Source organism: Cyrtonyx montezumae, unplaced genomic scaffold (assembly GCF_038088225.1).
Source record: "Cyrtonyx montezumae isolate F1298 unplaced genomic scaffold, pur_monq_1.0 scaffold_5, whole genome shotgun sequence".
NCBI classification, from domain to species: Eukaryota; Metazoa; Chordata; class Aves; order Galliformes; family Odontophoridae; genus Cyrtonyx; species Cyrtonyx montezumae.
Window position 1 is genome coordinate 18,903,284 of NW_027072056.1, and position 11,118 is coordinate 18,914,401.

Below are 11,118 nucleotides of genomic sequence, written 5' to 3' on the forward strand. Positions count from 1 at the left end.
GAGGCTTTTCCATGTGTGCTGAGCCCAGCACTGTCCTGTAGGGGATCGATGTGCCAGGTGAGGGGTGCGTTCTCTGTTGTGCTCAGCTTGCAGGAAACGAGGCTGTGTGTTTGCCCTGGAGCTGGCTGAAATGCACACAGTTGAAGCTGGGTTTTGATCGGGTGCTTCAGGGCACCAGGCACTTCAGGATACGAGTGAGCGCTTCTGTCCTCTGCTAATTGCAACCTTCCCAAAGCTCTCTGCTGCTCATTTCTGCTGTGTGATTGCCATAAAGACTCACACAGGAGAGCTGAAGATCGATAATGCACTGAGCCTATTCAAGGGACACAGTCCAAGTGTGCAGTGCTGTAAGCACACGTGCAAAAAAAGATATATGCTTAAAAGATGAAAGGCCCTCATAGTTACAGATATGCTTTGAAACCAAATTGCTGTCATTGTGTGTTGTCACAAGAAACCAAGAAACACTTCAGAGAATAAATGCTGACCCCCGTACAGGAGTGATGCCTGCAAGCAATGCCCACTGCATCTCATTTTCAATTGTTTTTATTGAATTCCTGATGAAGACTGCCAGAATATGTGTTTTGTGTCTAAAAAATGGGTATCATCTACAGTTGCACCTCAGCGAAAAGCTTTGGTTTCATACAGGGCACACAAAATCCATCTCTGAACTGTAGAAGATGAACCGAGTTTATAACGTGGCGCCCAAGAAAACAAATCATCGGCGGTGCTCTGCTCCAGCCTGCAGCAGCGCGGGCTCACAGGAGCTGGCAGCTCTCTCCTTCAGTACTTCATCCTAAGACAAAACGCCCTGGAGCACGTGCGATAACCTCCCACGTGTAGCTAAGCAAACATCGCGCGTGTAAAACGCGGAACGGGGCGGCCCAGCACCGCTTATCAGCTGACTCAGCAGCACACGGGGCAGCCGCACGGAGCCGCGGCTGTCACGGCTCAGCCCGACCCGCACGGACCGCTCCGCCTCCGCACCACACGCGGCCCCTCCCGCTCCTCAGCCCGCGCTGCGCGCTGTGGCGGCGCGGTGCTCCGTCCCGCAGCGCCCCCTTCAGGCCCGGCGGTGCGGGCGCAGGGGGCGCCCCCTGGAGGCCGAGCTCCGCGTCTGGCGCCGGTTGAGCCGCGCCGCGCTCCGTAGCGCCCCGCACGTGGCCGGCCGCGGGCCGAGGGGCGGGGCGGGGAGAGGCGGGGCGGACCAATCGGCGCGGGGGAAGCGGGCGGAAGCGGGGGGGCGGGGCGTGGTGCGCGCGCCGCCCGTCGCCCGCCGCCCCTTCCCGCCGGCCGCCGCAGTGGTCGGGCGCGTGTGCGCGGCGCCGTGCCCCCGCCCGCCCTCCCGGCCGCCCCGCCGCGCTCCGCAGGTAAGGAAGGCCGCCGGAACCCGCCCCCTCCTCCCCCCTTCCCGTCCGGTCCGGGCCCGGTGCTAACGGCGGGCGGTTGGGCCGCGGCGCTGAGGGCCCCGAGGGCGGGCACGTGGCGGGTGGAGCGCGGCTCTACGGCGCCGCGGGGGGGAGGGGGTGCGCTCGGACCGACGCTGTGCGTTCCCCACAGCCCCGCAGCCGCCGCCGCCATGGCCGACGAGCTGGACTTCACGACGGGCGACGCCGGCGCCTCGTCCACCTATCCCATGCAGTGCTCGGCGCTGCGCAAGAACGGCTTCGTGGTACTGAAGGGGCGCCCGTGTAAGATCGTCGAGATGTCCACGTCCAAGACCGGCAAGCACGGCCACGCCAAGGTGAGCGGCGGCACCGCGCGTCCTCCGCCCCGAGCGGGGATGGGAAGGGCCGGGGCCGGGCTGGGGGCTCTCCGTGCCGCGGGTGGTTGGAAGGATTACGCGGCGGCGGTGATAAAGTGTGCGGTGGCGGGGCAGGGTAAGTTCTGGAAGGGGCTGATGAAATCCCCAGGGCGTGGTTGGGCCGCGCCGGCTGCCCCAGCGACGCTCAGCAGGACGCAGTGCTGCTGCCCCGGCTGTTGGCTCTGCAGCTGTCCGGGCCTGGGCTCCCCCTTCACTCATCCAGTGAGACAGATCTACAGATATGAACTCCATTGACTCTTAAGTTTCCACGGCCTCGTGCCATTTGCGTGAAGCATTTAACACTTGTCCAAGCTGGAGGATGCCAAGCCTTTGCTGGCTTTTTTTTTTTTTTTTCCTGTTCTTCTCCTTAACACTTCATGGCTAATCTTCAGGTTTTTCTTCAGTCTTACATAGTATTCCTGAATGCTGAACCAGTTCTAAGAGTGAAGGGAGGTGAGCAAGGCAGGCTGTAAACTGCTAATCCATGTGCTTACTGCTCCAGGCAGCTGCTGCAGGCATCAGGGGAGATGGGAGCTGCTTTCATCTCAGCACATGGACACTTCTGTTCTTAACCTTCCTGTTTGTCACCAGCACTGTTCTGTCTCACACAGCTGGAACATGAAATAAACGTTCTTTTAAGTCACATGCCAAAAGTCAACACTGAGCTTTACCTTGTATTGGAAGGTGAGGAGTGTAGCCTTAACTCACTTGCTTTAGTGAATGTTCTTCTGAAGTGTGAAAGCATTCCTGAGGGTTCTTCTTTCAAGGCTTGAGGTGCGCACACAGCAAGCAAAGGATTTGAGGAGAATCTTGTCTCGTGTTAGCTCTTAAAAAGGAAAAAGAATTAAAAAAAAAAAGACAAGAAAGCCTGTATGGGACTAGCAGTGCTGTTTTCGGTGGCTTTTGGCTTGTGTAGGATCTTGTATCTGATCTTGTTTCCTTTTTCTTGTAGGTGCATTTGGTTGGTATTGATATCTTCAATGGGAAAAAGTATGAAGATATTTGCCCATCAACTCATAACATGGATGTCCCAAATATAAAGAGGAATGATTACCAAGTGAGTTAATAGTTGATATCTTTCCACACTTCAAGAAATTTGAAACTCCTAACACTACCAGTAAACTATTTTTACCACAAAAATGCTTGTTGGTTAATAAAGTACTGTTGCCCTCAGAGAACTGGGGGTTTGGCAGATTTGCCTGTCTGGATGTGGCATTACTGAACCAGAAGCATTTACTGAGTTGTTAAAATTATTGGAGTTCTCTGGATAGAGATCTCCTGCTTACTGTGCTACCGACCTCACAAAGCAAATGAAATTAGGTTCTTAACTGTTACACAGTACTAAAGAATTAGTGTAAGGCCAACAGTGCCTTCTGGTTGTCTTCCCCTGCTGCCTGTAGTGATGGTAAACTTCCTAAAAATGAACTTCTCTTCACAGCTCATAGGGATTCAGGATGGGTATCTCTCCCTGCTGACAGAAAGTGGTGAAGTTCGTGAGGATCTAAAGCTGCCAGAAGGTGATCTGGGTAAAGAAATCGAAGGAAAGTTCAATGCCAATGAAGATGTGCAGGTAAGAATAGAGTAAAGCAGGTGAGGTTAAGTTGTCTTTACCTGATGTCAGAATAAATGTTTTTTGTTGTATAGTTGTTCGTATTCCATGAAATGAGGGCTAGAAATACGGGAATTGGTTCTTTGACAAGTAGGACATTTGTACTGGGGCACACAGTATGGCAGTGAAGCCTGGCTCTGCTGACAATGAAGTGATACGAGTCTTAGATCTATCTGGATAAACCCTAATGTTATCTGCACAGTGTAGAACAGAGCTTCCACTGTTGTACGGAGCTCTGTGATGTACTCTGGGCTATAAAACAGCTTAAAGCTGAGAACGAGTCTTGATGTGCCAGGACCTTGGAGCATAGAGTGTGATGCCTATGACTTCTAGAAGCAGTTCCTCTGTCAAGGGTTGGAACTAACCTGTGTGTCTTTTCTTCCAGATATCTGTCATAAGTGCAATGAATGAAGAATGTGCTGTAGCCATAAAGCCTTGCAAATAAAGAGGATCGCCAGGCACGGGCAACTGCTCAGGTCTGGATAAACCACAGATCTTTAAATTTGGTTCTGATTGTCACCAAAGCTCTGGCCTTCACAAGCAACCTCATTTCTTTTTTGAATTGTTACAAAGCAGTGCTGGATTCTGGATTAGTGTTGCAGGCTAACTGGCAGTTTTCAAAATCACTGAGATTTTAATTCCTTAATTGTAACTATTTTAACATTCCTGTGGGTTTCAGCTATGGATCTAAGAAACCAATCAGGTGTTACTAGTGGATATATTTTTTATTTGCTTGAGCAAAACAGTGTTTGTCTGTATGAACAGACAAAATACAGTATTCAGGGGCTTTTAGATAAGCTAGTAGGTATCTAGGATTATAAAGTGACCTAGAGCACAAATAGTATTTTTCTTGACATGTTTAGGTAGAACTGACAATAAAAGTAGCTTTTTTTTTTTTTAAAGCTTAAATATTTTGTGGATTGGGACTCTTGCAGAACTGTAGGTACCAATCACAAATTTTAGACCAAGAAACTCAAGTGATCAAAAATGCCAGCTGGCTTGACCAAGCCCCAGTGGCCATGTGCAACTTAACTGTATTACCTCTGTATTCTTTTTTGCCAACTTGTTGGCTTATTGTAACGTTAAAATGGTGTCAAAGCCTACCTGTGGTTTAGGCAAGCAGTTGAGTACTGAGTAGATGAGACATAGATAGGTCAAGGTGAGAATGGATGCTTAAGCTATAGACTTTCACTCGAGGCCTTTGTCAGACTTAAAGAAAAAAAAAAGAAAAAAACCCCACAGTTCAATTGCTTTCTTTTTTGTTATATTTATCTTAAACTATAAAAGAGTGACAAACTCCTTTGGAATCTGTTGCAGTGCTTCCAGCTTTAGGTTTCAATCTTCAGGTTCAGACCATAGTTTTGTAGCACAAGGACCACCTGGTTTTTCAAAAAAGTGGGACAAATCGTAGCATCGAGCCGAAACTAAATGCATGTGTTTGTTTTTTCAATAGAACTGTAGTATCTTCAAAATACAGACCTGGCGAACAATACTGAACAAACCATGGCTTAACTATAGGAATAACTACACAGTTCGAAAAGTCAGCTCCTATCCACAGGAGTTCTGAGTCATTGAAACACACATGCATGCCTCTAATTATTTAGTAGCTTAATAGGCAAACACAAAGCTTTACAGAACTAGTCATGGAAGGATAACTAGCTTACTCTTGTTCATAGCACCAAATTCAGATACTTAATGACTCTTCTTAAGTGGGAAACTTCATACCCCTGGCTCAGTCCCCCCTCACAGTGGGTAAACCATGTCATGGACTTGCCTTAAGTTTCAGCAGCTATCAGCTGATACAGGACAACTTGTCAACACCCAGTGTGCTGCGTTAGGCAGTCTGCACAATTCAAACTATTGGCAGTGAGAGTCAGACTTAACACTGCTGCTTACAGCTTGAAGTGTTTCCAACTTGTACTCTCTAATCCCAAAAGGGCTCATGGCAACTGTCCTGAACTGCCCTTGTACATACTGTGGTAGGGCTTAGCAAATCTTGGAAGTCAAACGTTAGGGGGTGAAAGCATGTGTTCTTCATAGACTTCTCATGATGGGGAGCAGTACAATGAAGGTAAAGACAGCAATAAATATACTCTGGTAATAAAGCACAGTTACCTGGGACACCTGGCAGAAGTAGGATACGGCTGCATGCTCTTGCCTAGTACAATGCACATTGCAGGTGAGCTCTATAAATAGCTCCTTGACTAAAATGACAGAGCTTTTCTAAAAGCTATAGATCCAAGTGATTCAGAGTGGGTTTTAAGGGCATGCCAACAGTTGAAGCAGCTCTGCACAATGTCCTTTCTTGCCTCTCCATACTCATACCTAAGGGACAGGCTTTGTTGGGGGTTATAGGTGACTGAAACCATTGATCAGTCTTAACAGCAAGCTGATCTGTGTGATCAGCTGCCCAGTGAGAAGTCATTATTATGAATGCTTTCTAAAATGCATGAAATTTACAGGAGTTGGATTTGGTGTTCTGGTAGGGTTTCAGTCTGCTTCCAGGTGCCTGTCACTTCCCACCACCAAACCTTCATTGGAAGACAGCTGTTCAATGCCACTGGCCCACAGTCTAAGTATTTACTTAGACTATAAGTTCTCTAGGACAGGAGTTGTTTTTCATCCTGTTTCTACAAGTGAGATCTTAGCCTGACTGGAGTTTTCAGGTAGTAAGGCAATCTAAAGATCAAGATCTTACAACCTCCAGCTTGCTGGAAGAACCCTCCTTGGATGTCCTATTGCAACCTTCAGTTCTGCAAGACCTAAATGATTCAGTACTTCAATATAGTTTGTTCTTATATACTTAGTTGTCTTTTGTGAAGCACTTCAAACACTATGGAAGTGCATAGCATTGCCTCGTCATGCATGAAGTTTCCCATAGATAATAATACATAAGCATGAGTCTTAAGCATAATCTCCAAGTTTTAGTAAGGTTGAAAGTTGCTTCTAAATTAGAACAAGTCTTTGAGACACTTTCTCCAAGGTAAGATGTTTCAGTCTACTGTCAGAATAATTTGCAACAACTTTGTGGTCAGTAGTCCATATAGATGCATATTTTTAAGATCTCTAAGCGAATGCTTAGGAAACTTCTCATTTCTTAGCTTTAAAACAGCCATCCTCCAACTATTTGTTTTGTAGTATTGTCTTTAACACTCTAAAACAAATTGTATCAAAATAGAAAACTAAGCTTCTGATAGCTCATGCAACTGCTTAAAATAAAGGCTGTGAAGACTAGGAGGTAAAGACAAGTATTTCCACTCCAAACAATGCATTTTTTATGGCTCCAATTCATTGAGTTTCTCAAACTACTTTACAGAATTGGAAAGACTGCAGTATTTCCTGCCTCAAATCTTGGCATGTAATACTTCAAGATTTCAACAGATCCTTCAACTTTTTGCTTCTAACGGTGGTTTTCCAGCTAGGCTCCTGCTAGTTGGGCCGTGTTCTCAGGGCTGTTTTTTTTTTTTTTTAAGAAGTTAGCTGAATTTCATTGTTTTAATGTAACTGCTTTCAAGCCTCTCGAAGGTTTTCTAACCCATGATGTACCCAGAAACGGTGCACAGTCTGTAGCTTCACAGTACAGGTAATTTTACAGAATCTGTAATGAAGTCAAACTTGTTGACAGTTGAAACTCTTATGGTTACTGCAGGTCAGTCTTACGGAATTCAGAATTCAATGAAACCCCACTCTATTTTTTTTTTTTTTTTTTTTGCTTGAGTGATTAGAGTGTAGTTTGTTACAGTAGAATTAAACTTCAGGATCAAAAGACCTTAAGGATATGTTGCATATCTCACACGCAAGTGACCGAAGGCGTGGGGCAGCTCTGGTGCCTGTGGGAATGACTTGCTGTGAGCCGGGAGCAGCTGTGTCTGTCTGAATGTTTGCCCTGTGTCCCCAAAGCCCCGTTCCCTGTCCCGTGTGAGCTGGGGCTGTGGTGTGGGGAGGAGGTGCCCCCCATTGCAGCAGCAGCAGGCCCGGGGGTGTGCGTGTGTTTGCCAAGCTGCGTTGTTGTTTTACACCGCACCCGCAGTGAGGTGGGAACGCTCACTGTGTGTTGTACCCCAGAAATTATAAAGCTCTGAGTGCTGGGGGCAGCGGGGCGGTGCTTGCGGGGACCGCTGGGGCGCCTGTAATGCTGTGGTGACGTTGGCGGGGTTCTGTTGGGGTTGGGGTTGGGATTGGGCCGTCTGTAGCTTTGCAGTCAGCGCTCGCTCTGTGCTCCGCGCCTGTTGGCCCACACCCTGTGCTTTCCGAACGAGGAACACTTTAACGCTAGAGCAGCTCGGCCTAGAGTTGTACGAGATAAAGAGAAATGCTTTCGTTCCTAATGACAATTAAATCAATAAAGAGGTGACTCGCTCCGCTGCCGCCTGCGACTCGTCCTTGGGGGAGGGGGGAGAAAAGGAGGGGGGGGGGCAACCCCCTCAGAGCGCCGCGGCCCCGCCCCCATTCCCAGCACCCTCAGCTGCGCAGGCGCACTGCCCCGCTTGGCGCCTGCGTCATGACGTCACGACCGGCTATAAAAGCGCGGCGTGCGCCGGGCAGCTTCCTTTTAGCGAGCGCGGCGCGCGGGAAGGATGGGGCCGGTGAGTGCGGGCGGGGAGGCCGCTGTCTGTACAAGCAGGGCGGGCCCGTGCTGCTGCCCGCGGCCTTCGCCGGGTTGGAGCCGGCTGCAGTGGGGCCGCAGTCGGGGTGACGGTGCCCGCGGCCGGGCCCGAGGGGACGGCGGGAGAACGGGCGCGTTCCGGTGCGGAGCTAAACGCTGGTGCCGTTGCCGTTTCGTATTTTAACAGAAAGATAGAAAGTGTAAGAAGGCGACGTGGAAGTTTTGCCTCGACCTGACTCATCCTGTTGAAGATGGGATCTTTGATTCCGGGAACTTTGTAAGTAGAGACCGTGTGCGCGCCAGACTGCCTTTAAAAAACAGTCTAAGTAAAATGGGCTGCTTTTTAATTAGTCAGCAGTACCTGAAAGTTTCCTGGGCTTAAATGTCTTAGGGAGATGATAAGACGGTGCCCCGTCCCTGCAGACACCCATGGTCAGGCTGAGTGCCTCGTGGGGCTGGGGCTGTTCCTGCTCACTGCATGGGCTTGGACCAGATGGCCCTTAAAGGTCCCGTCCAGCTCAAACGATTCTCTGATTCTCTGTCATTTTAATTAATTGCACACCGGGAAATCTTACTGCATTGTGGATGCTTACTGCGGCAGGCAGTGGTATTTAATGTTGCTCCATGACTAGGGTCCCTTCCCTAGTTCATACCTAGGGTGCCATTCCCTAGTGTTCTGCTTCTCTTCTAATGTCGAAACAGGAACAGTTTCTAAAGGAGAAGGTTAAGGTCAACGGGAAAACTGGAAACTTGGGAAACACTGTTCACATTGAACGTTTGAAGAACAAAATCACAGTGACATCCGAGAAGCAGTTTTCTAAAAGGTCTGGCTTGACTTCTTTTTTGTTGTATTTGAAAGCAGTGGGATTTGAGCAGTGATATATATATATAAGCTGAATGTGACATTTTTTATATATGCAGATAACGTTGGTTCATATTAATATAAAATAGCTGATATTTCATAGCATGTGTTAATATTAGCAAAATACGTAATTCAAACAAACAGAGCTACGGGATTAGATATTAAAACATCTGCTTCTTAAAGGACAACAATTAAACTGTAAATTAATGGTCCCTCTAATACAGACGTGGTGATAACAAAAATGTCTGTCTCGCTTGTTAGAAAATTGTAGCTGAATTCATATCATGAGTGGCTGTTCTAATTAGTTATATTGAAATATATGTGTTGTAGGAAGAGAAGCCCTTAAGGCAGCTGGAACTTTACAGCAGTTAGTTTGTTAGTTCATTGGAGCATGCAGTAGATCATTGCACTGAGCTGGGTGCAGCTCCTCCCCCCACACCCTCCTTTCCTTGTTCTGATACAGATTGCCAATATCTGTGGTGTCAGAGCCAGGGTTAGAGCCCATGCTCAGTGCTCTTGAGTTACTGGCACTGAGCTGTGTAGTCAAGAAGCAGCAAATAAGTTCTTATATATCAGGAATGAAAGTGTAGGTTTGCTACGTGTAACACATGGTAATTTGTGATTTCTTGGTACAATTAATGAATTTAAAGTGGAGCCATTCCTGGAAAATTCCACATGTAAAAGGTACACTGTTGCTGTGTTAGAGCAGTGTTAGGAATGGAGTACAGGCATCAGGAAGGAATGCTAAATGACGATCATTGTAATGTGTAATTAATGTTTGTAAGGTACCTGAAATACCTCACAAAGAAGTACCTCAAGAAGAACAATCTTCGTGACTGGCTTCGTGTCGTTGCGTCTGACAAGGAGACGTATGAGCTGCGCTACTTCCAAATCAGTCAAGATGAAGAAGGATCAGAATCAGAAGAGTAGCTGAAGCTTAGCTTTATCCTCAATACAGCCTACAAAAAGAACAGCTATTTATGAGGACACTTAACTTATTGGTGAATAAAGATTTTGTACTCTGTTTGACAGAGCATGGTTGGTTCTCAAGCTCTTTTTCTTAAATTGTAATTAGGGACCAGAACAGAGAATCATTTGATTTGCAGTTTTGTTTCTGTTGCTAGAAATGGGGAGTATTCAGTATGCCATCAGTGGGCAGAACTAAGCACCCAGCAGAAGTGTAGGGCATTCACAGTGCTGAACACGATTTGTACTCAGGCTGCACGAAGGCAGCTGCTTCCTTTCAGCCAGCGATGTGAAGTGGGTTTTTAAACAAACACCTGAAGCCAGAACAGCTTTCTTTAGGGGCATTGCAGTGGAATCTGCAGTGCTGTGGTTCTTTATAACAGGGATGCACATAAGCTACAACACTGAGATTTTCTGCTTGAAGTACTCTCCTCATTGAAGCTGAAATGTGCTTGCTGAAACATTCAGTTTCTTCATGGATTTTAGATGCTTTAGTGCTGTAGCAGCACTGCTTACGCTGGCAGATTTTACAACAGAAAGCACAAAGCAATGCTTTACCAGTGCTGTGGCACCCTCTTGTGCTACCTAAACCAAAAGTACAGAGGGCAATGAAAAGACCCCAGGGCACATGGAAGTTTGTCACTTGTCATTTTCCAATTTGTTTGAACAGCTGTTCCTAACAGGAGATAAGAGGCTGCAGCAATTAAACAGCTACTTGTGTAGTTGTTACCATGCCCCCTTGTTTCATTTTTCTGTTTCAGAGCTAGCAGAGGTAGGGGAACCAACATACTGCTTGGGATTTTTTTTATTTATGAAGGATAGTTATAGATGGAAAAATGACACAAGCTGCTCTGTCCCTGAGGCTCTCAGCTGCCAGACACTGCTCTCTCTCAGGGTTTGTGTTGACTGAATACTGACCTAAACCTGAATCACTATAACAGCAGTGGTAGCTGCCCTTGAGCTGCAGAGCAGGCAGCTGGAGCCACTGCACCTGAGCACCTGACACTGCTGCTTTTTGAGCAACAGCTGCAGGTGCCTGTTTGTGTCAGTTTTTTTGCTTTGGAAATCCAAAGGGCTGCTAATGCCTTCATAAAGTGGTTACAGGGGTGAAAGTTGATGCTGCATTCAACATACAGCATTTGTTTTTCATACCAAGCTGTGTGTTATTTGGTAAAACAGCAAAGATACAAAAATGACTACAATTTATTTATTTGCTGCACTAAGTTAAGTAACAAATACTGTGACTAACACCCAGTTGTATTTTGAAATGCATC

General features: G+C 47.1%; 2 protein-coding genes across 2 annotated transcripts; both read left to right on the forward strand.

Moving 5' to 3' along the window:
• Positions 1–1,557: 1,557 nt before the first annotated feature.
• On the forward strand, positions 1,558–3,902 carry EIF5A2 (eukaryotic translation initiation factor 5A2). Its single transcript, XM_065748315.1, has 4 exons — positions 1,558–1,741; positions 2,754–2,858; positions 3,240–3,371; positions 3,796–3,902. The coding sequence occupies exons 1-4, from the start codon at positions 1,577–1,579 to the stop codon at positions 3,853–3,855; spliced, it is 462 nt and encodes a 153-aa protein (XP_065604387.1). The 5' UTR covers positions 1,558–1,576; the 3' UTR covers positions 3,856–3,902.
• A 4,085-nt stretch (positions 3,903–7,987) lies between these two features.
• RPL22L1 (ribosomal protein L22 like 1) lies at positions 7,988–9,912 on the forward strand. Its single transcript, XM_065748417.1, is given in 3 exon segments — positions 7,988–8,293; positions 8,719–8,840; positions 9,664–9,912. Coding segments are annotated over 3 exon segments (573 nt in total). The 3' UTR covers positions 9,809–9,912.
• Positions 9,913–11,118: the final 1,206 nt, after the last annotated feature.

Bases quoted from the DNA above. Each gene is read 5' to 3' on its own strand.
- EIF5A2 (XM_065748315.1), top strand. From the start codon at position 1,577: ATGGCCGACGAGCTGGACTTCACGACGGGCGACGCCGGCGCCTCGTCC. The intron at 1,742-2,753 runs GTGAGCGGCGGC...TTTTTCTTGTAG, and splicing joins GCAAGCACGGCCACGCCAAG to GTGCATTTGGTTGGTATTGA. The intron at 3,372-3,795 runs GTAAGAATAGAG...CTTTTCTTCCAG, and splicing joins ATGCCAATGAAGATGTGCAG to ATATCTGTCATAAGTGCAAT.